Raw genomic sequence first — 27,187 nt, 5'->3', positions numbered from 1 at the left:
CAGGGCTGGGGTTCAACTCCTGGGTTAGCGGGGGAGCGCGCCCCCCTGCGGCACAGCCGCGTCCTCCCAACCCGCTCAGAGGCTTCTGGAAAGCAGAAGGGGCGTCCTACAGAAGAGACCTTGAGACTGAAGATGCCCCGGGGAGTGCAGGAGTGGGCCACCCCGTGGGACACATGCCCACGGGAACACGTGTCCAAAGCCAGACTCCCACCTGCTCCTGGGGCCTGCCCTTGGTAGGGTGACAAGTTGGGGTGGGAGGCTGGGGGTCCACAGAGGGGCAGGAGGGAATAGGGGCCTCTCAGCCACATCTCCTGTGGTGTTTCTGCTCCTTGTGAGTATGTTGCTGTGATTTGCAGGGCAGAGAGGCTCACAGTTGCCTCAAGGGCGCAACGACCCCGTTTCCCTGGGCTCCCCACTGTCAGACACACACCCAGAGCTCATCTCATCCCTTTGGTCTTCCCTCCATGCCCCTGCTCCGCCCTTACCCTCCTGGATTTAGCCCTCGCTTAATTATTAGTTTACTGTTCATCATCAGTTTACTGTTCACCCTGTCTGTGTCGGACAGGGCCCTGGGGAGGCAGCCCAGCTCTTCCTGTCCCCCTCGTGGTACCACCCTCCCCGGAGGCCTCGCTGTCCTCTCGCTTTTGTCACTGGGTCACGAAGACCTTTGCTTCTTGCCTGCCTTTGATCTGCCCTCGGCGGGGCTCCAGCTCTGGCCCCTGAGCTCCTCCTCCTGGGCTGTGGGCCACTTCACAGCTCCACTGGGAGGATGCGGAGCCGGCCTCCCAGCCCCACCTTTCCAGGGTCACACTTTGCCTCCATTCCTTAAGTGGGCATGGTTCTCCCAGTGACATCCCCCAAGCCTCTTTGAGGACCTGCATCCAAACCAGTTTACTCAGGGGACAGTCAATTTGCAGTGTGAAAATGACTTTAAAGCTCACCCAAAGAGAGAACATCTATTGAAAGGTGATCAAGGTATACTATTATGTTAACATGCAGCCTACAGGAAAGTTGTTGTTGTTGCTGTTAAGTCCTCACTGGAGGATATTTTTTCCATTGATTTTTAGAGAAAGTGGAAGGGAGGGAGGGGGAGAGAGAGGGGGAAAAAAACATTTGATGATCCCCAGCACAGGCCAGGGCAGGAAAGTATGTTTAATGTGATAACATTTGGGGTTTTTTTCTTTTTATTATTATTATTTTTTAATATATCTTTATTGATTTCAGAGAGAGGAAAGGAGAGGGAGAGAGAGACAGAAACGTCAATGATGAGGTCATTGATCGAGCCCGCAACCCGGGTATGTGCCCTCACTGGGAACCAAACCCTGATCCCCTGGATCCTAGGTCGAAGCTCAACTGCTGAGCCACGCCCAGCTGGGCTGGGTTTTCTTTTTTCAAAAAAAAGAGAGAGCCCTAGTTGGTGTTCTCAGCGGTTAGAGCATCGGCCTGTGCACCAAAGGGTCTCAGGTTCAATTCCCGGTCAAAGGCACATGTCCAGGTTGCAGGTGCGGGAGGCAGCCGATTGATGTTTCTCACATCAATGTTTCTCTCTCCCTCTCCTCTCTCTGAAATCAATAAATATATATATATACTATGTATATATTTTTAAAAAACAAATTGCAGGTTTGAGCCCCCACGTGGTTGAAAGTACACTAAACAATTCCTTTGCTCTCTCTTCCTTAGAAGAAGGCACCCAAAAGCTGCCCACTCCTGGGCTTTCTCTCATTTTATGTATAAAAGGATTTCAGGGGGAAAAAGAACAAAAACAGAAAACCTCCTGACTACTCTGTCAGATGGCACAGTTGATGGCTGGTGGTTTCTAAATGGAAAAAAAAAAAAAAGTATATTTTTGATCATTACAGAAAAAAGGAAAATTTGTTTTCTTAGAAGTGTCGGCAATAGAAAGGTAATTTAAACTCACAATCTAGAAACTAGAGAAACTGAGCATCCCTTGTACTCACCATTTTAGTGTATTGGGGGTGTTTTCTCCTAAGTTTGTTTTTTTTCTTTTTTTGCAATGCATCCGTCCTATTTAAGTGGCTGTAATCCCAGAGAACAGACACTGTCGTGGTGGTTGACATCAGAGCTCACACAGTTTCAGTAGGGCTACGGGGCCAGGAAACGTTAAATTGGAGGAATGTTACACTTGACACCCCAGAAAAAGCCCGAAGTCTGGAATTAGGAAGTTACCAAAGAAAGAACACTGTTGGGGGAGGGAGCCCTTCCTTCCTCCCTCTCTCTCTCTGCAAAGAGGACGTCCTGGCTTAGCAGAGGGGCCTTGGCTGTGATTGGCACCAGTTGGTGAAGGACAATCTAGGCTCCTGAAACTGTGATTGAAACTCCGCTTGCTGAACGAACAGCCTTCGCCGAGTCAGCGTCTGCGTGCCAACGCGCGCCTGGCCCTGGGCTGAGAAGGGCTTAAACTCGCCCGTCTGTTCGCGCTACCCTTTTTTCTAGACGTGGAGGTCATAAAAATAACCTGCCTTGCACAACGGATTTTCTTGAAAACCAGGTTGGCAGCTTTGCATAGCAACACACAAGCCTCCCGAGCTGCCAGGCGCGGGCCGGGGCGGAGGAGGGCCCTGGGCCGGGCAGCCGCGCGGATTCAGGCCGCTGACCCCGGAGCCGGAGCCGGAGCCGCCGTCGAAGGGAGACGACGGGGGGGGGGGGGGGGCCCGCTCGGAAGTTTACCAGCGAGCAAGGACGGTGTTTGTAACAGAGATGGGCAAACGGAAGGCTCGCCCTGCAGGACAGCTGGCTACCAAATTACCCCTGGGGAAGGAAAGCTGAGAAAAGACGCAAAGGCTCGCGCGCGCATACAGAAGTTCATTTACAGAGGTGCAGGGATATTGCACAGAGTTCAAAGTGTTTGTTCACAATCATAGGGGATTCCCTTCCTAAGACATACAGAGCAAGATGGTAGCGACAGTCTTCCAGAGCCACTGCGACGGGCTCCGCGCCGTTCCGACGAGTGGCAGGCGCGGCCACACCCAAGATGGCGGCCCGACCCGCCCGTCGCCGCGCTCCGCGCAGGCGCACTTCCGCCTGCCACTCCCGACATGGCGCCGCCAACGCGCTCTGGGGCGGGGCCAAGGGCGGAAGAGGATGTAGCCCGGACGGAAGCCGAGAAGGTACGCGCGCCGGGGCCACAACACTGGACAGGGAAGCCGCGGGGTCGCAGGGATGATCCCCCCGCAGGAGGCGTCCGCCCGGCGGCGGGAGATCGAGGACAAGCTGAAGCGGGTGAGACTGGGGCTGGGGAGGCGGGGAAGGAGGGGAGGGAAGGGGCCGGGCCCCGGGCCAGGGCATCTACCCTGGAAGGAGGCGGGGGTGAGCGGGGAGATTGGCCTGGGGGCGAGGCCGCGAGCCCGCGACGCGGTGGTCCTTAGCCTCGGGCTTCTGGTGACTCCGTCCCCTCCGCTGCCCCAGGAGGAGGAGACGCTGTCCTTCATCCGAGACAGCCTGGAGAAGAGCGACCAGCTCACCAAGAACATGGTGAGTAACCGTCAGCTGCGAGGGGCCGACGGGCCTCGGGAGCCTGGACGGAGCCTCGCGGCCTGGCGGCTGCAGCGCCTGAGCCTTCGGCCCTGGCCCGGGTGGCGATGGCGGGGATGCGTGGGTGTCTCTTAGCAACGGCGCGGCGTGTCTGCGACCCAGCTCCCTTCGCCTTGTCCGCCTCGTCACTGAGGATGCCGCTGCCCCGCGGGCCCGGGCTTTCTGTCTTCTCCCCGAGCTCTGCGCTCTTCTTCCTCTCCTGCAGACATTTAGTGAGCCTGACTTAGGTGGGCTGGGTCCCGGTCACGCGTCACCCTCGATTCCAGGGGCGGTCGGAGGGCAGGGTTGGCACTGCTGAGATGACCGAGGGCAGGCCAGGCTCAGCCGAGGTCTCCCCCGTGGGCTTCGGGGTGGAATGAGCTCTGAAGTCAGACAGATGTAGGATGCAGCCCTCTCCCTCCACTGGCTTGTGTGTGGCCCTTGACAGGTAACTCCCAGCCTCAGTAGACTCATCTGATAAAGCAGAGACAACGCCAACCTCCCGATGGGGCTGTGAAGGTCACAGGAGCTGATACGTGGGAAGGCGTCTTGCACACCACCTGGTGCCCAACAAATAGGGAGTTTCCTTCTTTATTTCTAGAGGAGGCTGTAAAGCACAAACCGAGTAAATTCAAACTCGGGTGTGCATTTAGTAACACAATCATAAAGTCCCAGTCTGTGTTTAATGAAATTCACCCTTAGAGAGAGAGAGGCTTTAGAAAGTGCCAGCAACAGCATTCGAGGCTACTCCTTAGGACTCTACTTCCGGTCCAGTCTAGGAGAGCCTCAGAAAGGACAGAAATTGAGATTTGGCTTCAAAGGATGGAAGGGAAACTCTCCTGGGGTGATTATCTTAGGAGGAGTTCATTGGGTGCTTGGGTTGCCTTCAAATCAAACTTCGTCCAATTTATTTGGACCGCCTCCAGGCATGTGGTGGGTGCTGAGGATACAGTGGTGAACAGCTTATTGTCTAGAAAGCCATGGGGAAAGCAGCAAATGCCCAAGATCTGGCTGGGGTCTGGAAGCAGTGCTGGGACAGCAGTGAGGCCTGAGAGCACAGGGCTCCTCCCCCGCAGGTGTCTATCCTGTCTTCCTTTGAGAGCCGCCTTATGAAGCTGGAGAACTCCATCATCCCTGTGCACAAGCAGACAGAGAACCTGCAGCGGCTGCAGGAGAATGTTGAGAAGACTCTGTCCTGCCTGGACCATGTCATCAGCTACTACCATGTGGCCAGTGACACTGAGAGGATCATCAGGGAGGGGTGAGCTAGGGCCAGAGGGTCACGGTCTTTTCATTCTGTCTTTTTTTTTTTTTTTTTAACTTATTGTTGACTTCTTTTTCTTTAATTTATTGTTGACAAGGGCCACAATTTTAACACCTCCTGGTCCTAGGCCTTGGAGAGGAGGGATAGGATGTATTTGAATCCGGAGTCCCCTGGATTAAGTCTCTTCTTCCCCCTTCCCAGGACCCTCCCCTTGGCCCTCTTCGTCCTCTGTCTGCCGGGGCTGATGGGACTCTTTTCCTTCCCAGTCCCACAGGGAGGCTGGAAGAGTACCTGGGAAGCATGGCCAAGATTCAGAAGGCTGTGGAGTATTTCCAGGACAACAGCCCAGACAGCCCAGAGCTCAACAAAGTGGTAAGGGGCCAGCAGGGTAATGTGAGAGGTTTGGGGACACCAGGCCCTGCCCTGGTCTCAGAAGAGACAGAAGCAGCCAAAAGAAGAATGTGATAGAAAAAGCAGGTACCTAATACTGTAAACATACTTCGGTCCTCAAGACTCTGCCTCAGGAACCACAGGTATACATTTTATTGCATTTGTATAATGTAATTAAATTATAAGTTACATGTGCAGCGTATACTTAACATTTGATTTTTATAAATGCATTTGTGGTTTTTTTATTGTGGTAAAAATACATACTATAAAATTTATCAACTTAATCTTTTCTTTAAAGCCAAATTTATTCATTATTGATTTCAGAGAGAGGAAGGGAGAGGGCGAGAGAGATAGAAACATCAATGATGAGAGAGTCATTGCTCGGCTGCCTCCTGCACATCCCCTGCTGGGGATCGAGCCTGCAACCCAGGCATGTGCCCCAACCAGGAATCGAACCACGATCTCCTGGATCCTAGATTGATGCTCAACCACTGAGCCACTCCTAGCCAGGCAACGTAACCACTTTTTAAAATTTATTTTTAAATTACAGTTGACGTGCAATATTTTATTAGTTTCAGGTGTAGTGATTAGACATTTATGTACCTTATGAAGTGACCACCTCTGTAAGTTTAGTACCCATCTGGCACCATATGTAGTTATTACAGTATTATTGACTATATTCCCTGTACTTTGCTTTACATCCTTGTGACTGTTTTAATAACCAGTTAGTACTTCTTAATCCCTTACCTTTTTCACGTATCCCTCTAACACCTCTCCCATCTGGTGACCACCAATTTGTTCTCTGTAGTTATGAGTTTATTTCTGGGTTTTTTTGTTCATTTATTTTGTTTTTTAGATTTCATATATAAGTGAAACCATATGGTATTTGTCTTTTTCTGACTTATTTCACAATTTTGTGTGCACATGTTTTCAGTTCCCTTTCATGTCCTGGATACCTGTCTCTTATCAGGTATATGATTTGCAAATAATTTCTCTCATTCTGTGGGTGGTCTTTTCACTTTTTGATGGTATCATTTGCAGCACAAAAATTTTTAATATGAGAGTTTAATTTATCTATTTTTCTTTTGCAAACCCTTTTCTAACAAGAAAACAAGTGAATAGTGCAGTGAGAAAGTAACCAGCCAATGTTTATGAAGCATCTACTTATAGAACTCTGGGTTTCACCTGTGAACATGCAGTTTGGGAGAACATGAGGTGCAGAAATAATCAAGGAAAGCTTCCTGGTGTTTCTTCTCGGATCAAGGAAGCGAAGGCAGAGGAGGGGAGGCGAGGGCTAGCTGACCGCTGCAGCAGTGGCGGACCCACTTCCTTCCTTCACCCCTGCAGAAGCTGTTGTTTGAACGGGGGAAGGATTCTCTGGAGTCCGAGTTCCGTAGCCTGATGACCCGGCACAGCAAGGTCGTTTCCCCTGTGCTCATCCTGGATCTCATCGGTGGTGAGGAGGAGCTGGAGGTCCAGGAGGAGGTGCCCCTGGAGCACCTGCCCGAGGGCGTGCTCTTGGACGCGATCCGCATCTCACGCTGGCTGGTGGAATTCGGCCGGAGCCAAGGTGAGAGGGCCCGGCCCACAGGGCAGGGCCGGGGTGACAGGTGCCTCCCCTTTATTTCTTTCATCCACCTGGGTGCTGTTGATTTAATAAAAAGTTTAGCCATGGCCGGGTGGCTCGGTTGGTTGGAGCGTCTCCCGTACACCAAAAGGCTTGAGATCGATTCCTGGTCAGGGCTCATACCTAAGTTGCAGGTTCAATCCTCAGTCAGGGTGTGTACAGGAGGCAACTGATTGCTGCTTCTCTCTCACATTGGTGTTTCTCCCTCTCTCCCTCCTGCCCTTTCTCCCTTCCTCTCTAAAATCAATAAAAATTAATAAAATCATTTTGTTGATGGCTAAAGATATGGTGTTTTTTTCTTATTCACTGATGTCGTTTCTTTGCCTCCTATAAATTACTCACATCCTTTGAATCCTTACCAAATCTTTGCGTTTTCTTATCTAAAAAAACTTAGCTTCAAAAATTAAAAAATGATCAGTACCCCCCACTTCTGTTGGGGGTACTTTCACTTTTAAGACTGTCTGATTTGGGTTGAAGCCCCATGGGTGGCTGTGAGCCAGAGCAGGCGCTAGGAAGGGGTTAGCAAGCAGAAACAGTGGATGCCACTGCTGCCCTGCGGGTCTGGTCCAGAGGGGAAGGAGGCTGCCACAGCCCTGTCCCTGTCTCCTCAGATTTCATGAACGTCTACTACCAGATTCGCTCCAGCCAGCTGGACCGCTCCATCAGGGGCTTGAAGGAGCACTTCCGCAAGAACAGCTCTGCCTCCGGGGTTCCCTACTCCCCTGCCATCCCCAACAAAAGGAAGGACACACCCACTAAGAAGCCCATCAAGCGGCCAGGTGAGTCCCCACCCTGGCCCATTAAGCACCAGCCAGAAGGTTGTGTGGGACCTGGGTTGCTTTCAGCCACCCTAGGGTCAGCAGCGTCGGCCCCTCTGAAGCTTGTCCTCAGAGTAACCCCCCACTGTAGGCAGACAGGACAGAAAGCAGGTGTCTCTCCACCCAGCCAGGCCCCCATCAAGTGAGGCTCTTCAGCAGAGTCTGGGGGTTGCATTAATGTCTTTGGAGGAGGGAGGGGAGTCACAGATGTGGAGAGGCATGGTAACGGGGTGCCAGGGCAGAGCCACTGGCTGGGCCTCCTTCCCCTGCCACGTCCCATCAGGAGGCCAGGCAAGCTGCTCAATCGAGATCGTGGGCTGGGACAGGGGCAGCCTTCACCTCAGAAAGCCAGGGTGGCTTGAAGTAACGCATAGCTGAGAAGCAGATGGGGGAGTTTCTCTTCCACAGTCAATCCAGGAAGGGAAAAATCCCATCCCACCCTCTTGGAGCAAGTGCATCCGGCTTTCAGGGCGCACTGCAAAGTTAGTGCCTGTGGTGGGCAGTGGAGGGAGGGTGCTCGGGGGAGGCCCGGGCCATGGGTTATTGGTGTCCTGTGTGAACAGCGCCCTGTCTGTCCTCCCTGTCATCATATCCCCGTAGTTTGGGCAGGTAAACAGTGTCCCTGTGAGTACCTGCAGGTTGGCAGGCCTGGCGGTCTCTGGATGCTGAGAGGTGTTGCTCTGGGCTCAGGAGAGGCTGGGACACTCTAGGTGAGGGGCTGCTGCAGGCACATGCTGCTCTTTCCAGAAAACCAGTGGCTCCACTAAGCCAGCCGACTTGGCTGCAGCTGTGGCTGCTTCTCACAGGTCGGTCCCTCTCTGTGCCTCTGTGGGTTGAGCAGGGACTGTGTCTGGGCAGCTGCCTGGGCCTGGCCAATCTGTATTCGCTTCTCCTCTCTTCTCTGATGGGCCCCTGGAGGCCCCAGGCCCTGATGTGCTCTGCCCCCAGAGTGCTGGCTGGCCACGCAGGGATAGGGCCTTCTGGGAGGAGCAGCTTACAGTGGACCGAATCCATCCTTGGCTTGTAGACGCAAGAGGAAAACTAGCTGGGAGGGTCCCCATGTTTCTGTGGGGTTTCAAGAGTAATCAGGAAGTGGCGGGCTCAGGACTGGTGTTGGGATGAGGGAATCAGGCCTGGGACATCAGTTCCGGGCTTGGGGGAAAGTAGCAGGGAGGCTGGTTGGTGGTAATGAAACGCCAGCCTCTGTCGTCCGTGGTAATTGGGCACCTGATGACTTTGGAGCTGCCATACCAGCAGCCCCACTTGACATCCATGCCACTGTGCTGGCTGGGCTCCTGCGGGCCTGCGGCCCATCTGCTCCTGCTTAGTTGCAGGGCAGGAATCTGATGTGCTCGTTAGCAGGGCTGCTCACTGAACACGGGGAGACAGATGCTGAGCTGGGGCCCCGAGCGTGGTTATTAGTAGCTAATTGTGGTGTGGTGCGAACAGGAGGAAGTGAGCCCCTCCAGACCTCGCCTCCTTTCACCCAAGCCTTCCGTGGGGTTCGTCCAGGATTCAGGCAGCCTCACTGTACTCAGAGATTGAGGGGACGGAACTAGCAGTCTCCAGGGAAGAGGGACCCGTACAGGACATCTGTGCTTGCCTGTTTGAAATGCTATTTTGTTTCCCCACGTTTCCTGCCCTGAGGTGTCTCCTTCCCACAGAGGTGGCTGACCAGGAGGCTGGGGATGCTGCAGTTTTGTCTTCATTGTTTTAACTTGTGACACTAACTATTGTTTTTTTTCTGTGCCGAGAGCATGTACCCTCTCCTGCCCTCTTTCCGCTCTCTGTGAGGCTTCTGTTAACCCCTCTGAGCTCTCGAGTTTTTTCCTGTTGCTTTGGTGGTTTGGGTAACTTCAGTGTGTGTGGCCCAGCTGCCTCCGGGTCTCCAAGCCTTTCATCCTGGGCACTGCCCTCCTAGGAAGCCCCTGCCTGTCTCACTAGCTCCCGGGTGCTGCTTTCTGTTGCCTACTGTTTGGCTACCTGCCAACACTGAGCATGCCCAGAGAGCTGTGCCTGGCACTAGCAATGGGGCGCAGGCCTCCCAGGTTCCAGGTGCCCTGAGCTCTGTCCCCGGTCTTGCCCTCTGGGTGTGAGAGCTTCGTCACCAGCTCCTCCATTATGAGCTCTGGTCTGTTCGGATTTCAGTGCCACTCAGTACTTTTTATTTGGCTCCTCTTGGCGGATCTTTGCCGACCTTATCTCCCTCACTCTGCCTGTCCTAAAGTGAGCTCAGAGCCACACAGTGAGGGTCAGCGGCAGAACCAGGAGGCCCACTGGGAATGTGTCCATTCCTTCGCCTCTGTCTGCTGGGTGCCCGCGGCCCTGGGGAAGGGGCTGCTGGGAGAGGTGGTGTCGGGCGTGCTCACTGTCGGGAGGCCGGGCGTGGGCCGCTGCTGTTTTCTCTCGCTCGTTTCCTAGGTCTTCTTATCTCCTCTCTGTGTGGCTCTGGTGACAGGGACGATCCGTAAGGCTCAGAACCTTCTGAAACAGTATTCCCAGCATGGCCTAGATGGGAAAAAGGGGGGTTCTAACCTCATTCCTCTGGAAGGTAATCCCCCTGTCCCCCTGTTCCCCCTGTCCCCCTCTCCACCATGTGTTTGTTCCCGTGGCAGGGCAGAGCCTCCAGCCCCTCAGGAGGGCCTCGGGAGCAACCCTGAGAGGGGAACGGGTGGGCCTGCACGGCCCTGGGCCACTCGCTCCGGCTGGCATAGGGACAGGTTTTGTGGCCTTGGCCTGGTCCTGTCTGGATGGCTACAGCTCTGCCCTCCCTGGGGCTCCCCACTCCCTCCCCTCCCTGTCTCTGTCCTTGTCTCCTGTTTGAACTCAGAGAAAGTTCTTTGCCGTGGGCAGCCCTTTCACGCCGAGACCAGCGGTGGCAGGACCAAGCCCGCCTAGGCCTCCTGATCACCCCTCCACTCCCACCTTTAGAAGGAGCGGGGTGTGCAGCAAAGGGACAGGCAGCTTCTTGGCCATGTGCCTTCCTTTCTCCTGTCATAGGAAGGACAGCCCCACCCTAAAGGACCTGACCCTCTTTCATAACAGTGATGCTGGGGGACAAAAGGAAGGCTGTCCCCATTCACTCGGCAGTGGCATTTCTCTAACTGGGCCTCTCCCCGTTATGGTGAGATAACCCCATGGAGCTGAGCATCAGCCCCTCCACAGCTGCCAGAAGTCCTTCAGAGCTCTCCTTGGCCTCGCAGCTTTCTCCTGGCCTCCGGGCTGGGGGAAACCAGCTCCCTAGGATAGTCTGGGCCACTGCAAGTCAGGCTTGAAACGGCTGTTCCCTAGGTGGCCTGAGGCAGAAGGGGGCTCAGAGCCCTCTCCAGTGCCCCTTCCCCAACACCCACCTCACACCCTCTCCTGGAGATTAGGCCTTCTTCCCAGTTCCTGAGGGCCTGCCCGCCCGGCCCCTGGATAAACGCTGCTTGTATTTGTGCGGCTGACGTCTCGCTAGGTCACGAGCATGATTTCCGAGTTAAGCACCTGTCCGAGGCCCTGAACGACAAGCACGGGCTGCTGGCCGGTGAGTACCGCAGACCAGCCCGAGGGCAGCTACTGCTGCCTCACAGCAGCCACCGGAGGGCCCAGCCTGCCGCTCTGCTTCGAGAATGGGCCAGATCTGTCGCCTCTCTCTTTCCAGTCTCTCACTCTTTTGGGAACTAGGTCTCCTTGCCTCTCTCCAGATGGGAGTGCACACTTGGCTCTCAGGGCCCGGGCCAAGGGGAGAAGCTGCCACTACTTGGAAGGCAGGCAAAGAGGAAAAGGTGGCTTCCTGGAGGGCAGGGAGCCCTGATATTGACTCCAGCAACAGCTCCAAAGCCCTGACTCCTGGGAGCCCACCCCTTGGCAGATAGAACTAGGTTGCCCCTGCCCCAGCCTCCAGTAGAGGGATTCAGTCTCCCGTGTCAGCTGGCCTCATAGGCCGAAGCCCACAGCCTTCTTATATGTCTCAGACAGCCTGGCTGGGCTGGTCACTGCCCTCTCAGACCCAACATTTTCTGAGATGGATGCCTGCCCATCCCTGGCTCCTCTCCAGTACAACTCAGAATCCTCAATCCTGGGGCCAGACATACCCTACCCAGGAAATCCATTTGGGGATCTTCCCTCCTTACCCTCCCACCACCTCCAGTACCTGACACTCTGGGACATAGATACTGTCCATTGCAGAGCTAAAAGTGAAGCCAGGACAAAGGCCGGACTCAGCCCGTTTTCCCCTCCAACCGTGGGCCTGCCGGAGTCCTCAGCTTTCTTCCGGAACAGTCTTCCTCCTCCCCCGTCTGCTGCCAGTCTGAGCCCAGGCCAGGAGCTGGGGAGACCCACACCCCTGCAGCAGGGAGAGGGCTGCCCCCAGACCAGCAGCTCAGTGCACTACTGTCCTCCCAGGGAGAGACGACATGCTGGATGTGGAGACCGATGCCTACATTCACTGCGTCAGTGCCTTCGTCAAGCTGGCCCAGAGCGAGTACCAGCTGCTGGTGGAGGTCATCCCTGAGCACCATCAGAAGAAGACCTTCGACTCTCTGATCCAGGTCCTGCCCACACGGGTCCAGAGGCCATAGAGAGCTGTCACTGCAGCAGCGGGAGTGTGGACCATGCCTGTTGTCTGTAGCCCTTAAATACAGCCACTTCCACCCTGCATCCTGGGGATCTGCCCTGGGTGGTGTGTCGGGTTGGTATCTCTCCATCAGCAGCATACTGGTTCCCTTACCCCCTCTAGGTGACCTCGCCGTCTGTGAGAACCAGCTCTCACCACTCTGCCCCCTCCCTGAGCTGTGCGCTTGTCCCCCTCAGGATGCACTGGACGGGCTGATGCTGGAGGGGGAGAACATTGTGTCCGCTGCCCGGAAGGCCATCGTCAGACACGACTTCTCCGCAGTGCTCACCATCTTCCCCATCCTGCGGCACCTCAAGCAGACCAAGCCTGAGTTTGACCAGGTGCTCCAGGTATGTGGTTGGGGGACCCTTGGGGACAAGGGGAGGAGGAGCCCTGCTACCTGGTGTGGCCTCCCAAGAGAACCGTGTTCTCTGCCCCCACGCCTCCGCTCAGGGTGGCTGGAAGGGGCAGTCCCCCGGGTGAGAAGCAGGGAGCAGCTGGAGTGCACGGGGCTGCTTGCGAGCACGGTGGCCGGGGCGCCCGTTGTGTAGCTGTGTGCTTCCTTAGGGAACGGCCGCCAGCACCAAAAACAAGCTGCCCAGCCTCATCACCTCCATGGAGACTGTTGGAGCCAAAGCGCTGGAGGACTTCGCTGACAACATCAAGGTGAGCTCCTCCCTCCACTGCCACAGCCAGCTCCCTGTGGGCAGGGCCGCCAGTGGCCTGTGGAGCATGCCTTCAGAAGGACGGCCTATGAGCGGGTGGGTCTGCTGGAGGGAAGTCTGTCAGCACCCATTGCCTCCCTTTTCTTTCTGGGTCCTCCAGGCCTGAGGCTCCTGCCCACCTTTTCCTGGCACATCTGTCTTGCTCATCTTTGTGCCTTAGGGGTATCCTGACACCTGTCTGCCAGGAGGTGGCACCATGAGCTGGCATGGGGTGGGTTCCAGGCCTCCTGGGGAGCTCTTTCAGGGAGTCAGCGGTTGTTTTTCCCACAGAACGACCCTGACAAGGAGTACAACATGCCCAAGGATGGCACCGTGCATGAGCTCACTAGCAACGTATGTGCTGCCCCCGGTCACCTAGAGGGGGTGGGGCCCAGAGCCACCCTTTTCACTGGGCAGACCCCTGGCCCTGCACTTGCGCCAGAATGGCCGGGGGGGGGGCGCGTGTGGAAGGTGGTCTGGCCTTTGGGCCCTGCCCGACCTTCCTGACTTTTTTCCATCCCTGCACAGGCCATCCTCTTCCTACAGCAGCTCCTGGACTTCCAGGAGACGGCGGGCGCCATGCTGGCCTCCCAAGGTACTTGGCGCCTCCCAGCGGGGCCCCCAGCCCTGTGCCCCCTCCTCCCTCTTGCCTGGAGATGCGGGCTTAGCCCCTACTCCAGCGGGCACTGGCCACCTCTGATGAGGAGGCTTCCCCCAGCCTGTGGAGTGGGATGGAGATGTGACCTGTGGTGGACCCTGAGTTCGCTGGACCCTACCCCTCGGCTCCCTGGAGAGCACTGTGTGTTTGAAGGTGCCCTCCTGCCCCACCCTCTGTCCAGATTCCTCCAGCTACTCTTGTGTTTGCCTATCCTCCTGATGAGTTTCACACAGCTGACACTTTGGGAGGCTGGCATCTTGGGGCCAGCCTGGTGCCTTCCTGAGGTTGGCACATGACATGTGCACACTTCTAGTTGTTCCAAGCACTGAGACCCAGCTCAGTGTGTCTGGGCCCTGGGCCCTGGGCCCTCCCTGCCCCCATCTGAGGACTAGGGGCCATGGGGCAGCCTGTGCCTGTGGTTCTCCAGGTCTCTGCCTTCCTGTGTGCTCCCTGGTCTTCAGGGTCTGGCTTGGGTGTGCCTTGCTGTGTGTCTGGCTATGGGGAGTGGTATGCTTGACTCAGGGGACACAGCTGTTCTAACCCATTTCTGCGCTTTGTATCTTTCCTTGTCTGTCTCTCTCTCCCTCCCTCCCTCTGTTGCACCGCCTTCCACTCCGTAGTTCTTGGGGACACATACAATATTCCTTTAGACCCCCGAGGTAAGCAGTAGGGCTCTGCAGCCCCATTCTCCCCCTCTGAAGCCCCATGAGTGAGGCTCCCTGGGGAGAGAAGCAACTAACAGACTCAGGACCTACTGGGAAGTGGGGGTCAGAGGACACATGGGTTCCTCCAGGGTTTCCGGCCCTCTCACGGCCACTGTCTATCTCTGAGGTTGTCCAGGCAGTATCCTGCTGTCCCAGCACCCTCAGGACACCCTCCAGCCTAGCCCAGCACCTGCCCCCCACCCCCGGCCTTCCAATCTGTGTAGGCAGGTCCCCTCTGTTCAGCAGGGCAGGAGAGCAGGTGGTGGGATGTGAGGAAGGGGAGAAGCTGTGGGAGCCCATTCTGACTATTGCTGACAGATAGGATAGGCGGGCCTTAGATGCCACCCAGCAGGGGTCGGAGATTGGAGGTCCTGCTAGCCTTTCTGAGGATCATGGGCCACCCTGTCACCATAGAGGGGCTTATTCATTCAGGGTTCCAGAAAAAGTCCAAGGGAGTGCTCTATGTAGCCAGCAGGGTGCCCTGGAGCCCAGCAGATACCCAGCTCTTCCCCAGCTCCTTTCTGTCCCATCAGCCAGAGGAAGGAAGGCTCAGAGGCCCCTCCCAGCCTGACCTCAGTTGCCCCCTGGGCGGAGGGAAGACCAGAGGGTCTCGGTTGCTGCCGCCGCCATAGCAGGATTCTCCTCTCTCACAGAGACCAGTTCTTCAGCCACCAGCTACAGCTCCGAGTTCAGCAAGCGTCTCCTGAGCACCTATATCTGTGAGTCTCCAGCCGGCCAGCAGCCACAGCCATAGTCCCTGGCTCGCCCTGCCCTCTTCTTTTAGTGCTCTTCTGCTAGTCCTAGTTCCTCTCCTGAGCCCCCGGACCTTTGGAATTATAACCTAACCTCTGGTTCAGGGCAGAGGGGGGTTGAGGCTTGTGGGGTCTGGAGTCGGGGAGGGACTGCAGTGACAGGTAGGGCTTGGTTTATGGGTCCTAGGATTGGGTCATTTTGGTCAAACTGCCATGTGGGTGTGGCCACATCTTTTCCTATGCAGGTAAAGTCCTGGGCAACCTGCAGTTGAACCTGCTGAGCAAGTCCAAGGTGTATGAGGACCCAGCTCTGAGCGCCATCTTCCTGCACAACAACTACAACTACATTCTCAAGGCCCTGGAGAAGTACGTGGCGTGGGGCTGTGCCCTCTGCTGGCTGTGCCCTCCGCTGGCTGTGCCCTCTGTGTGTTTGGTGGGGAAGGCAGTGCTTTACTCTTCACTACCCTGGGACACGGAGGCATGTGTGCTGCCTTCTTATAGGCCTTGTGGGTGGGGTGGTTCGGGCAGGCCCCGCTGGTGTGCTGTCGAGGCCTGCAGCCCTTGGGCCCTGGGAGCCAATCCAGTCTCCTCTCCTCCATTTCCTACCCCACCCCAGGTCCGAGCTGATCCAGCTGGTGGCTGTGACCCAGAAGACGGCCGAGCGCTCCTACCGGGAACACATCGAGCAGCAGATCCAGACCTACCAGCGCAGGTGGGAGGCTGGGCCCTCTCAGGCACCCCGCCCTGCACCCACCACCCGTACTCTCCTGAGTCTCGGGACACTGGGCCCGAGTGGGATCAGTATCGGGGAGCTGTTGCCCTGTGGACCCCAAGCCTCCACTCGTCCTGTGATCGTGTTCAGCAGTGGTGATGGGAGCACCTTTACCCACCGCTGCCTATTCCTGGGGGCCCTGCGCCAGCCTCTTCAGAGGGTGGTCCACCTGCCGGCCAGGGTGACGCTAAGCCTAGTTGCAGGGCTGACGTCAAAGATGTGGGGAACGTGTGGCCCAAGCGAGGGGCAGGGTTACTAGAGCTCTTGAGCTTGGCTGAGCAGCCTCTGCAGAGCCCCCTCTTCTGCTCTGGGGTTTGTGTGTGTCTCTCGCCCTTTGTGCTCCTTCCCTTAAAGTGTCTTTCTCTGCCTTCCAGTGTCTGTCCCCTACCTTCCTTTCCTCCTCACCTGCTGCTCTGTCTTTATTTACGGTGATACGAAGGGAAGCGTAGTTGACAGTATTTGTTCAACTTATTGAATGTTTTTTCCTCTTCATTGTCAAAGAGAGCCTCTCACACTCTATTCCTGAAGAAAAACCTCCGTTGTGTTTTGTTTAGTTGTGATGCAGATGAGTTCCTGCCCTCCCCTCCCCTCCCTCAGTAGATCAAAAGATTTAAAACAACAACAAGCAAACCAGCCCCCAGGAAGAAGCAGCTGTCTGAGGCTGTCCCTCCTCCGCCCTCTGCTTTTTCTCCCTCTGCAGCTGGTTAAAGGTGACTGACTACATCACGGAGAAGAATCTACCTGTGTTCCAGCCCGGAGTCAAGGTGGGATGAAGGCCTGGGCTAGGAAGGGGTGTCTAGCATGTGTGATATCATTTGCTCTGTTCCCGGGAAAAAATGTTCGAGAGTCCATCTGGGGTGAGAGAACAGAGGATGCCTGTGGCCATTAGAGCTGGGCTCACGTGTTTGGGGAAGGAGCAGGGGTTGGTGACTGCCCTGAGGAAAGCTTTCCCCCCCCCCCCAGCTCCGGGACAAGGAGCGTCAGATGATCAAGGAGCGGTTTAAGGTGAGCTGGGACCCTGTCCCCGCCGCTGCTGCTGCTGCTGCTGCTTTAGCGGCACGTTCATCTCTGGGTCACTTCTCTTTCCACCTCCTTGGTGGCCAGGGTTTCAATGATGGCCTTGAAGAATTGTGCAAGATCCAGAAAGCCTGGGCTATTCCTGACACGGAGCAGAGAGACAGGATCCGCCAGGCTCAGAAGCACATTGTCAAGGAGACCTACAGGGCCTTCCTGCACAGGTGAGCCCTGCTCCCCACTTCCCTGGCTGCAGCTTTGTGCTCTCCTTCCAGAAAACATGGAGGAGGTAGGTTTGGGTGGCAGATCCAACGCCCTGGGCATTGGTGTGGGGTCAGGCAGAGGTGCCCCTCAGGGACACCCCACCTGGAGGGCCCTAGGCTGAGGTGAGCATGGGAGGGGGCGGGCTGCCTGCTGACCTCGGTGCCTGGACAGGTACAGCAGCGTGCCCTTCACCAAGAACCCCGAGAAGTACATCAAGTACCGCGTGGAGCAGGTGGGCGACATGATCGATAGGCTCTTTGACACCTCTGCCTGAGCCTGCTGCTGGCTCTGCCTGGTTGTACCAGCCGGCATGTTATTGGACACATAAACCAGTGTTAACCTGCCTCTGGCCCAGTGAGTTTGGTGTCTTTTGGGACAGGCCGTTTCTTCACTGCCCATGCCAGGAGCCCTGTTCCTGGGCCCTTGAGTCCTGGTTTACGCTTCTTCTCCGCCTACCCCCCCCCCCCCCCCATTCTCCACCAAACCAGCACTCTTCTGGCACTGGCTTCCTGCACACCTTGGGTCTTATGTCCCTGACCTCGGCCTGCAGGGGCCACGTGATGGCTTCAAGACAGGAAAGGACAGAGGAAGACAAAGGCTTTGCCCACAGCTGCCTTGTGGGCACAAGAGCAAGAGGCAGAACAACCCCCGCCTAGTTCACAGCTGGGGAGGAGCATGCCCTCAGCTCACGTGGGTAGAGAGGCACAGGCCACGCTGAGCAGAGGGCCTGGAGGAGACATGAGCAGAACTGACCAGCTCTTGGAATCCATGCAGAAAACATTTCCCGTCACCTGCATCCTGAGGGCTGGGGTGTGCTATCCCCCAGGAGTGCTCTCTCCCCATTCCCCCTGGGGGCCAGCACACCTCACAGTCGAGAGGAGTTCTGACCACCCTGTGTACCTGACCCTCGGGGCCCTGCCCCCTGGTCCCCACTGCCTCCCGCCCAGCCCAAGCAGTAGTCTCAGGAGCAGTTAGGCTGGAGGGGGAGGGGGACTGGCTAACTGGTGGCCACTGGTGAGAAGTTCAGGAGTGGAGTGGGGGTCTGGGTGTGAGGTGGGGCCCCACCTACATAGGATGAGAGTGAACAGCTGAGCTCAATGAAAACAGACCCTCAGGGTGCACTTGCACTTGGGTGATAGGTTTATTTCACACACGTTGCTTGCACACTATCAGGAGAGTTCAGGGTCGCCTGGGGTCCTCCAGGCTCAGGGAAAATGTGGCCTCCCTCCCCCTCTCTCTAAAGACCCTGTCACAGCCCTCCCCCAGGTCTATAGCCCCGGGCCCTACCCTGTTACAGCCTGGGCTGCCCACCATGGGGTGCAGCCTCCCCGGGGGCTGGGTCAGATTTGCATGTTGCCCACATCCAGAGTCCAACGAAAATGAACTGGCTGCACACTACCCCTGCCACATACAGCAGGAAGAAGGTGTGATCGGCAGCCTCGACCCAGCTCCTCCGTGACCCCGCTTCTCTTCTGGTGGCCTCTGTGGGGGAGGCAGGAGCACGAGCTGCACTGCAGGGCTCAGCCAGCACTCTTCCCCAGAGCAGAGGAGTGAACCCAGGGACTGGCGCCATATTTCTCCCTTCTATAGATTCACACCTAGTGAATATTCGGGTCTGGCCCATTCTAGGCCATCTTGAGTTGAAGGAAGACCCTCCTAGAGAGGTTCCACGAGGCACAGGGTCATCTCGGGGAGTTTGAAGTCACCCAGGCCTTCAGGAAGATTAACCTTGCCCCCTGCTCCAGACCTGCCTCTTCCATGGTAGTGCAGCCGAGAGATGGAGGCCGGCAGAGTGAGTGCAAGGAGCTTTTAAATAGCCCCAGGGACCCGGCCCCAGGCATGCAGCTGGCAGGCTCCGCCCTATTCAGCCTCCCAGCCTCCTGCCTCACCCACCCCAGGAAGAGTCCCAGCCCCTGCCCACCTTCAGGATTAGGCCCTGCATGCTCACGAGCTTGCTGCGCCCCTCTCAGGGCTGGGTGGGGGCTGCTCCTGGCCGGGAGGTGGTCCCTGGCCAGCAGCCCAGCCAGCAGCACAGTCTCCATGGTGCTGATGAAGAGCAGCAGCAGCAGGACGGTGAAGTAGTAAACTGGGAGGGCAGGGACAGGGGTAGGGGTCAGGGGCCAGGCCTGTGCCTCCAGTGCCCAGGGAGCTGAGCAGAGGGGGAGAAGGAGGCAGGCCAGGCAGAGTGGTCCTGCCCAGGGCCAGGTGAGGGCACAGGGCTTACTGAGCAGCGGGTTGCAGGAGGAGGAGCTGGGCAGGGCCTGCACCAGGGAGGAATGGAAGACCAGGTAGCCCAGCAGCAGGGTCACCTTGTAGGCAATGCGCTCCGTGGCCTGGAGGGGCAGCAGCCCCCCGCATATGTCAGCCAGCAGCAGCGCCTCCCCGGGAACCAGCAGCGCTATGATGGCCTTCAGTGCTGTGTTCTGAAGGTGCAACTGGAAGGAAGAGCATTGGGGCTTTCTGGGGGGACGTGCAGGGGGTGGGCGGGAGATGGTGATGTCATGCCTCTGGCTCTGCATCCTTGATGCCCCTGCTGCCCTCTGTCAGCCACCCCCTGACTCACCGTCACCTGGAAGCAGGGCACCAGCTGCTGGGGCGGGACTTGGGTTTTCAAATCCTGAACTATATACTCCCTCTTGACGCTCACAATCTCATTCACCACGCGGGCCTGAAACTCTAGCTCTGCCACTGGGGGGGAGGAGAACAGTGAGCTAAGAGATGCCCCGGCCCCCAGTCTCCTGGGAGTAGGGGTAGAGACAAGCTGGTGCCCAGGACGATGGAGACTTCTGATGGCTGCTGGGGCAGGCTTGGAGATGAAACTGGTCCATGCAAGGGCTTTCCAAACCAGAATTTGCCCCCCCCAAGTTTCCTCCAGTTAGAGGAAGGGCCTTTCCGATTCATAGATGAATTTTCATTGTACAAATAAATGCACTTTGCACCGCTTTGTGGAGGGGAAGTGGTTGCAGACATCCACTGGTGTAGCATCTCACATCTGAGTTACTAGGATTCATGGGGCTGCAGCTGTGGTATTGCCCAGAGGGGAAGGGTGTACGGGAGGGGTGGGACTTCTGTGCCAAGCCAGACATCACCTGACTGGCCTGTGGGGTACTGACTTGGTGGCTGTGCCCTCAGGATGTCTCCAGGGATGAGGCCACAGCGACCTGAGCTGACACCAGTGGCCCAGCCACTGCAGCTTGGCCCTGGGTGTTGAGGGCAATTGCTTTGCAGTAGCCGAGGGGGAGAGAAGACGAGGGGCTGCAGTGAGAGCAGGGGGAACTAGGAGGCGGGGCTGCTGCTTGAATGGGAGGTCAGGGTGAGAAGCATCTTTGCTCCTGGGTCTGTTCAGCTCCCCTAAGCCCAGGGTAGACCGGTGTGAACACAGGCCCACTGTCGCTGTGAAAGACATTTGCCAGAGGCCAGAAGCTTCCCCTCCCCTCTCCCCTCACCCCCCAGCCCCTGTCAGGTCGGCACCAGTGTTGCTGAGAGCGTAGAAGCTGAGGGTGCAGTTGCTCTGGTCTCTGGGGAAGTGGAGGAGCTCAAAGTCACAGTTGGTCTCCGTGGTGAGGGCCAGGTAGAGCTCGACATGGCCATCTTGGTCCACTTGGGCCCGCGGGCTCTGGTCCTGCCAGTCCACCCAGAGCCTGCTGGGAAAGGCAGCAGAGCCAGAGGCCCAGCCCCTTCTCTGAGTGGGGAGGAGGGGGAGAGGGGCTGCCCAGCTGCCATCCCCTGCCCTCAGGACTCCAAAAGGAAGGGGTAACACGGGGCAGTGGAGGCATGCCAGTGCTCTGCCAGGGCCACCAGGAGAGGGACGTTCACTAAGAGGGCTCCAGGCTCTAGGTGGGGAACACAGGGACATGCATGGTGGCTCTGGACAAGAACTCCCGCCACACTTACGCCTCCTGGATAGTGAGTTCTGGTGTCCACAGCGAGTCCCAGGGCAGCGTAAGCACGCGCCGTGGGTGCGCACTCGTGTTCCAGGCCAGGCGAGTGTCCAGCCAGGACTGGAGACACAAGGACCCGCTGAGGCTCTGGCCCTCTACATATGTGCCTCTCGGCTTCCAGGTTGAAGACCGTACATCTGAGCTGGACTCAGTGGGTTCTCTTGCCCCACCTCCACCCTTTTACACTCACCCCACCCCCACCCCGGTGGGCTCTCACCAGCCGAAGCAGCAGCATGGAGGACACTGTGTACTGAAGGATGTCCTGGGGGAGGGGCAGCACGTCACCTGGGGGTTGACGGCTACATGACCAAGGAAGGCAGGAGACCCCCGCACTCCAGGGACTGAGTCCCGGCCCATTCCCAGCTTCACACTCTGGCCCACCCTCCTCAGCCTGACGCTTACCACATCAAACACGTTTGTCACAAACACCTGCACGTCCACGATCAGGGGCGTACTCCCATTCTTCGGAATCTGGATGGTTTCCTGAACCTCCAGGGGTGAGTTGAGGTCAAAGAAGGATGGCCAGGCTGAGAGATGGAGGTCAAGGTCACCTGGGTGCCTTGGTGCCCAAATCCCAAAGCTCATGGCCGCCTACCTACCAACCACTGGTGTGCGGAAGCTGCGGCCCTGGGCCAAGGGCCTAGTGGTGCCAAGTCGGAGCAAGGCGAGATGGAGCAGGAGCCGCAGGGCCATCATCAGCGCTGTGCCGAGGGCTGGGTGGAGCAGCAGCACCTAAGCTGCAACCTCTATTTCAGTCACTTCTCTGGGGGACTGAGCAGTTGGTCGAGGCAGCTGCTCTGTGCAATGACCCGCGGGCCTTGGACTTGGCACCCCCACCCTGGGTTCTGCAAACACCTGAAGACAAAGCCCAGGACCAAGCCCTGCCCACCCTGCACCTGCCTAGGCTTTCCGGTCCCGCTCCACTTCCACCACCTGGAACAGGTTGCCGTGTTCAATGCCAGCCAAGTGGGCCAGGCAAGCACAGAACCACCCCCATCCCCACCCACGCCTTTCCTGGCTTGGTCCTTCCAATCTGGGCAGGTGCCGATGGCCTCCCTTGTGTTACCATAGTGGGCACCCACCTGGCTGAAAACAAGTCCTTGTCAAAGTGCCCTGCACACAACGATGTGAGATGGGCACACCTCGGAGTTCTCCAGCCTCTCCTTAAACACCCATCGAGCCCACTTCACGTAAAAGCTTCGGCTCAAGGACTCCAGGAGTGGGGCGAAGTCGGGGACAAGTGGGGGCTAGCTGAGCAAAGCCCCAGGGCGTTCCTGTTCCCCCACCGGATTCTCAGGCTGCCCCAGTCCAGCAGCGTTAGAAGGGCTGCTGTGCGCCCTGGAACAGGACCGGCAGGGCTGGGGCGGGACTTTCTGGTCCAAAAGAGAAATCGAGCTGTTGGAGCCCTGACCCCAGATAGCAGCAGCTAGGGAAGGAAACCCAAGGCTTAAAGTCTGCAGGCACTGATGGGGCTGCTGAGACTCCAAGGGTCCCCAGGGAGCTGGGAGCAGGGCAGGGCCCACCACACACACACTGGCGCGCAAAAGCTCCTAGGAACAGACACAGGTCTGCGTCTGCCATCGACCGGCTTCATCGAGTGCGCGCCGACACCCCGCCTGCCTGCGTCACGCGCACCGGCGGCGGCCGGTTTGCGGATCTGTGCGCGTCCGGCGCTTCCAGATGGCCGCGTGCAAAGAGCCTTCGCCTGTCGCGCTCCCCAGCCTTGCTCATTTAGGAATTTCTGCGCAGATTTTTAACTCGGCTGCCCTCTTTCCCAGTGACTCAGGAAAGCACCTGCACCCAGTCACCCCAAGTTCCCTTGTGAAGTCCCAGAGACTTCCCACCACAGAACCTCACGAGATACGCCGGAGACACAGCGCATCGCTTGCGCGTGAAATGGTTTGCGCGTTTTATTAACGGACGAAACTCCATCCACTATTCCCCGGCCTCTGACTCCAGTCCTTTAACACACAAGTGGACCCCCGAAGTGCGTTTAAGTCACATTAACTGTCAGGATGCCATTGGGGACCTTCTGGTCCCGCCAGGACGGGCTGGGAACCAGGCGCGAGCCCCGGACGCCGGGAGGCGCGGGCTCAGGCGCGGGAGGCCCGGCCGCCTGGCTCGCGCGCGTCAGGTCGGTGGAGTCGCGCTCCCGCGCGCTGCCCCTAGGGGCGCCCTGCGGCGCGGGGCGCTGCGCAGGAGGCCGGCGCAGACCTGGCGGAATCCCTTGCGGAAGCGCTTGGAGACCAGCGCGTAGACGATGGGGTTGACGCACGAGTTCGCGTAGGACACCAGGTGCGAGAGGATGCGCAGCGCGTAGGTGGCGCGCGTAAGTGGAAAGCGGCCGAACCACACGCAGAGGATAAGCGCGTGGTGAGGCATCCAGCAGAGGCAGAAGAGCGCCGCCACGGCGATGATCATGCGGGTCACCTTGCGCCTGGCCCGCCGGGCGCGCGAGCCTGCGGCCACCGGGTCGACCGCGCGCCAGAGGTAGCGCAGAGTGCGCGCGTAGGTCAGGCCGAGCACCAGCAGGGGCAGCAGGTAGCTGAACACGAAGGTGCAGAGGTCCATGGCGCGGCGTCGGGGCGCGCTCCACGCCGGGTGGCACACGGTCAGGTTGGCCAGCCTCGACTGGCGATAGTAACTCAGGTAGGGCCCAGAGAAGAGCAACGACAGGCCCCAGATGAGCGCGATGGCCGCCAGCGCGTTTCGAGGCGTGCGCAGCTGGCGGGAGTGCAGCGGGTAGCGGATAGCCAGATACCTGCGGGTCAGGCCGGGAGGGGAGATGCGGGCTGAGCGGGCGGATTCCGGTGCAGGCCCCGGCCTTTGCACCTCTGGGCCCACGTCCACTCTCGAGGAAGGTCCTTAGTGCGCGGACACCCCGCGCACACCCGCGGGGCGGGCGACCCGGTGCATCCCCGCGGGCCCTCTGCAGCGTCGCCAGGGGGGGGAGACCCAGCAGCACGAAAGGCGCACGTGCCGGACACTCGCATCTGCTCTTTCCGGGACTACTGCCACAGCCAGGCTCCACCCGGGAGGGCACCCCGAAGGCTGAACAGGCTTTGGGGCACCCGGAGGCTGGGATTGCCCACCAGTGACGGTGCCCGGAGAGGTAGGACCCGGGCGCCTCGAGGCTCCAGCAGACAAGCCTGGAGACGCCAGGCGAGGAATCTCCTTAGAGAAGCGGACGCTCGATGGGTCCCAGCAGCGCTCTTGGAACCGACACACTCCGCGCGCAGTGGAGCCGGGAGGTGCATGCGGAATGCGGCCCCACCTCGCTGTTTTTCCAGGGGGGATGGGGAGCACATGGGGGTGGAGGGGGGCGGGGAGATCCCATTGTCAGACCCGTATTTCCTCCCCAGGACTCATCCAGGTGTCCTTCCAAGCTCCGGCTTGGGGGGCTGGGCCAGCTCGAGCGCGCTCCTCTCCCTGCCCTCGACCCTGGCCTGGAGGTGGGGTGCAGAAGGCGTGGGACCGAGCTAGGGGCCCCAGGGTGTGCTCCCTCGGACTTTGGCACCCCCCCCCCCATGAGGGACCCAAATTCCGCAGTCGGGCCCAGAGTCCAGGGCAGCGAGCAAAACATGGCTTCAAGGTTGAGTTTGACGCCATGAGACCGCTGGCTTCCCGAACACAATTCCTGGGTGGGCGGCTCTGAGCACCCAGCCTGAAGTCGTTCTCGGCTGTAAAGTGGACACAGTAATCCCTCCCACCCCATCCCGATCTCACGGGGGCCTTGAGCCTCCAGCGAGACCAAGCACCGGGGGAAAACGCTGCGCTCTGTCGGCTGCTGGAGGCGCGCTGGGCAGCTGAGGTCTCAAGCCTACAGCCTCGGGGACGCACCTGACAGAGGGACCCCGGGGTCCCGCGTCCTTACGCATCTTTCTCCAGCAGGCCGGCTGGTCCTCCACTCCCTCCCGGTCCCTCTGCCGTCTTAGAGTCTTTTTCTGCTCTCCGCACGTCTTTCCCGCGCCCCTGCCCGGGTGGCCCACCCCTGGGCTCACCTGTCCAGGGAGACGGCGGCCAGCGTGAAGCTGCTGGCGTGCATGGTGAAGAAGGTGAGGAAGTGCACGGCCCTGCAGAGCAGGGAGCCGAACACCCAGCCGTCCAGGGTGTAGATGGTGGCCTGGAAGGGCACGCAGCACAAGATGAAACACAGGTCGGCCACGCCCAGATTGAGGATGAACAGGTTGGTGGTGCTGACCGCCTGGCGGCCCCGGAGCAGCACGGCCAGCACCAGCGTGTTGCCCACGGTGCCCACGAGAAAGATGAACGCGAATAGCATGGGTACGACGACCGCCTCGGGCTGCCAGCTGCCCCCGCCGCGCATCTCGCTCGCGTGCCCGACCCCGGGGCCACCCGAGTCATTCATGGTGCAGCCGCACCCGAGTTTCGACGGGCGCGCAGCTCAGCTGCAGGCGGAGTGAGCCTCGCGGCGCCCGGAGCTGGAGGCGGGGGTGCGCTGGGGCGAGCGGGAGGAGCTAGCAGCTGCAGGGGTGGGATGGCCCCCCGAGGCGCTTGGCTGCGCGGGGCGGGGGGGTGGGGGTGGGAGAAGGGCTGTCAAGTGGCGCTGGCGCGTCCAGACCCAGGCGTGGGCAGCCCAACCCCGGGGCGCAGGGCTCTTGGGCGCGCTCCAGTCCCGGGGTCTGGGCTGTGCGGGGCTGAGAGGCGGACTGACCTCCCCAGCAAACGCTGGAGTGGTGGAGGGAACGAGCTCCGGGACCTGCGTGTGCGCGGCGCTGCCGGGAGCGCTCGCCCCGGACCCGACGCGCCTTAGCGCTTCCCTGAACCCTGGTGGGCGCGCGGGGCCTCCCCGGGCTGGCGGGGGGCGTCCTAGGAAGATTTCCCGGCGGGTGCTAAGAGGTGGTGGTGGGGAGGTGACAAGGGGTGGAGGCAGGTGGGGGCCTCGGCTTTCCAGAATTGGAGAGTGGGACAGCCCTGCGGTGTACTCCGCGCCTCTTCCCAGTCGTAACTCCCAGGAGCACCGCGCCTCACTCAGGGGAGCGCCCAGAGGCCGTGGAGAGCCCCCGAGGGGATGAGGGAATTTGGTTACTTTCATCTCGTTCCCTTGTCTCCCCCATTAAACGTTTCTCTCTCCGATTCAATCCAATAAGTAGTATTTATCCAGCATCTCCTGTGTGCCAGGTATCCAAAAAGGGAAAACTTGAATACAAAGTAGCAGAAAGCACCAGCAGCCTTTTCCTAGATGGCCAGGAGGGTGTTTAGGTTGCAGTCAAACTTAAGTATTTGTTTTTAATTTTGACGTATCGGTCATCAAGCATTTGTGACGTGGAATCATTATTGTTTGTATAGAATTTAACCCCCCCAGTGCACTGGGTATGAAAAATCACCACCTTCTGCTTCTGTAGCTTGATCCCTGCCCTGTCCGTTGGCTCCCAGTCAAGACCATTCTCCCCCCCCCCCCCCCCCCAGCCCACCTACCTGTTCCTGTGAGCAGGGAAACCCTAATCACACCCCTGCCCTGCCTGCCTTCTCATTGCATAGAAAAATAATGCAGCTCACGTTTATGCGATGCTTGTCATTCATGCATTCAGTATTTAGTAAGCACCTACCCTGTTCCAGGCACCGTTCTGGGTCCTTGGGACCTACCAGTGAGCTCTGCAAAGACCAAGGCCCTCGGCGAGCTTCCTTTCTTGCAGGGGAGATGCACAATAAACATCACTCATGTAAATTATTCATCTCGTCCAAGTTGATAAGTACTTGCAGGCAAAGCAGATGAGGGTAAGGGAATTTAGGGGTTACAGGGGTAGCGGCCACGGTGCAGTTTAAAACGGGGTGGTCAGGCAGACCTCATTAGGAAGGTGACATTTGAGCAAAGACTTGAAGGAGGTGGGGGAGCTGGATTAGCAGGTATCCAGGAGAAGAGCGTTCCAGAGAGAGAACAGCCAGTGCGGGCCCCACGGCGGGCACGTGCCTGGGCCCCTGAGCAAGGAGGCTGGCGTGGCTGTGCCCAGCGGACGCGAAGGCGTTTGGCAGGACAGGGCGGCACTTCCTCTGGCCCTCGCTTTCTCAGGCTGTTCCCTCACAGGCGGGGTGTTTCTTCCTGTTGGTGGGCACCCCATCTCTGGAGTCCTCGGGGAGGTAGACACCGTGAAAGCCGAAGTCCTGAGCCGTCCGCCCCCGGCCCCTGTGC

The 27,187-nt window shown here is 58.4% G+C and overlaps 3 protein-coding genes across 5 annotated transcripts; 1 reads left to right on the top strand and 2 right to left on the bottom strand.

Moving 5' to 3' along the window:
* The first annotated feature begins 3,127 nt into the window (after positions 1–3,127).
* On the top strand, positions 3,128–17,439 carry EXOC7 (exocyst complex component 7). Of its 3 annotated transcripts, XM_087826360.1 has the most exons (20): positions 3,128–3,240; positions 3,427–3,492; positions 4,608–4,792; positions 5,062–5,167; positions 6,533–6,755; positions 7,424–7,591; positions 10,089–10,192; positions 11,000–11,156; positions 12,017–12,162; positions 12,425–12,577; positions 12,795–12,893; positions 13,223–13,285; positions 13,460–13,526; positions 14,947–15,012; positions 15,291–15,411; positions 15,662–15,757; positions 16,518–16,581; positions 16,781–16,822; positions 16,922–17,055; positions 17,267–17,439. In XM_087826360.1, the coding sequence occupies exons 1-20, from the start codon at positions 3,181–3,183 to the stop codon at positions 17,367–17,369; spliced, it is 2,223 nt and encodes a 740-aa protein (XP_087682486.1). In that variant the 5' UTR covers positions 3,128–3,180; the 3' UTR covers positions 17,370–17,439. The 3 variants fall into 3 exon arrangements, with proteins under 3 accessions (XP_087682486.1, XP_016067888.2, XP_016067886.2); XM_016212400.2 differs by lacking the exon at positions 11,000–11,156 and having other exon boundaries at positions 3,137–3,240; positions 10,089–10,181; XM_016212402.2 differs by lacking the exons at positions 10,089–10,192; positions 11,000–11,156 and having other exon boundaries at positions 3,131–3,240.
* Positions 17,440–18,342: 903 nt separating this feature from the next.
* ZACN (zinc activated ion channel) lies at positions 18,343–21,729 on the bottom strand. Its single transcript, XM_087825764.1, has 9 exons — positions 21,636–21,729; positions 21,439–21,563; positions 21,254–21,298; positions 20,990–21,096; positions 20,567–20,736; positions 19,659–19,783; positions 19,320–19,530; positions 19,017–19,181; positions 18,343–18,577 (listed from the first exon to the last, which is right to left on the bottom strand). Exons 1-9 carry the CDS (start codon positions 21,727–21,729, stop codon positions 18,387–18,389), a joined length of 1,233 nt encoding a protein of 410 aa, XP_087681890.1. The 3' UTR covers positions 18,343–18,386.
* Positions 21,730–22,966: 1,237 nt separating this feature from the next.
* On the bottom strand, positions 22,967–25,530 carry GALR2 (galanin receptor 2). Its single transcript, XM_016212371.2, has 2 exons — positions 25,038–25,530; positions 22,967–23,797 (listed from the first exon to the last, which is right to left on the bottom strand). The coding sequence occupies exons 1-2, from the start codon at positions 25,403–25,405 to the stop codon at positions 23,167–23,169; spliced, it is 999 nt and encodes a 332-aa protein (XP_016067857.2). The 5' UTR covers positions 25,406–25,530; the 3' UTR covers positions 22,967–23,166.
* Between the last annotated feature and the right edge of the window lie 1,657 nt (positions 25,531–27,187).

The sequence above is a fragment of the Miniopterus natalensis genome, chromosome 17 (genome assembly GCF_054644295.1).
Source record: "Miniopterus natalensis isolate mMinNat1 chromosome 17, mMinNat1.hap1, whole genome shotgun sequence".
Classification (NCBI taxonomy): Eukaryota; Metazoa; Chordata; class Mammalia; order Chiroptera; family Miniopteridae; genus Miniopterus; species Miniopterus natalensis.
Note: the sequence above shows the minus strand (reverse complement) of the source record. Positions and strands in the feature narration are given on the sequence as shown.

What these genes read in the sequence shown, in the direction of transcription:
- EXOC7 (XM_087826360.1), top strand. Translation starts at nt 3,181, where the DNA reads ATGATCCCCCCGCAGGAGGCGTCCGCCCGGCGGCGGGAGATCGAGGAC. An exon ending in GGAATTCGGCCGGAGCCAAG is followed by an intron (nt 6,756 to 7,423) that starts GTGAGAGGGCCC and finishes CTGTCTCCTCAG; the next exon opens with ATTTCATGAACGTCTACTAC. An exon ending in AGTTTGACCAGGTGCTCCAG is followed by an intron (nt 12,578 to 12,794) that starts GTATGTGGTTGG and finishes GTGCTTCCTTAG; the next exon opens with GGAACGGCCGCCAGCACCAA.
- GALR2 (XM_016212371.2), bottom strand. Translation starts at nt 25,405, where the DNA reads ATGAATGACTCGGGTGGCCCCGGGGTCGGGCACGCGAGCGAGATGCGC. An exon ending in GCCGCCGTCTCCCTGGACAG is followed by an intron (nt 23,798 to 25,037) that starts GTGAGCCCAGGG and finishes CCTGACCCGCAG; the next exon opens with GTATCTGGCTATCCGCTACC.
- ZACN (XM_087825764.1), bottom strand. Translation starts at nt 21,729, where the DNA reads ATGGCCCTGCGGCTCCTGCTCCATCTCGCCTTGCTCCGACTTGGCACC. An exon ending in TGACAAACGTGTTTGATGTG is followed by an intron (nt 21,299 to 21,438) that starts GTAAGCGTCAGG and finishes CCCCTCCCCCAG; the next exon opens with GACATCCTTCAGTACACAGT. An exon ending in CTACGCTCTCAGCAACACTG is followed by an intron (nt 19,784 to 20,566) that starts GTGCCGACCTGA and finishes CCTCCCCCCCAG; the next exon opens with TGGCAGAGCTAGAGTTTCAG.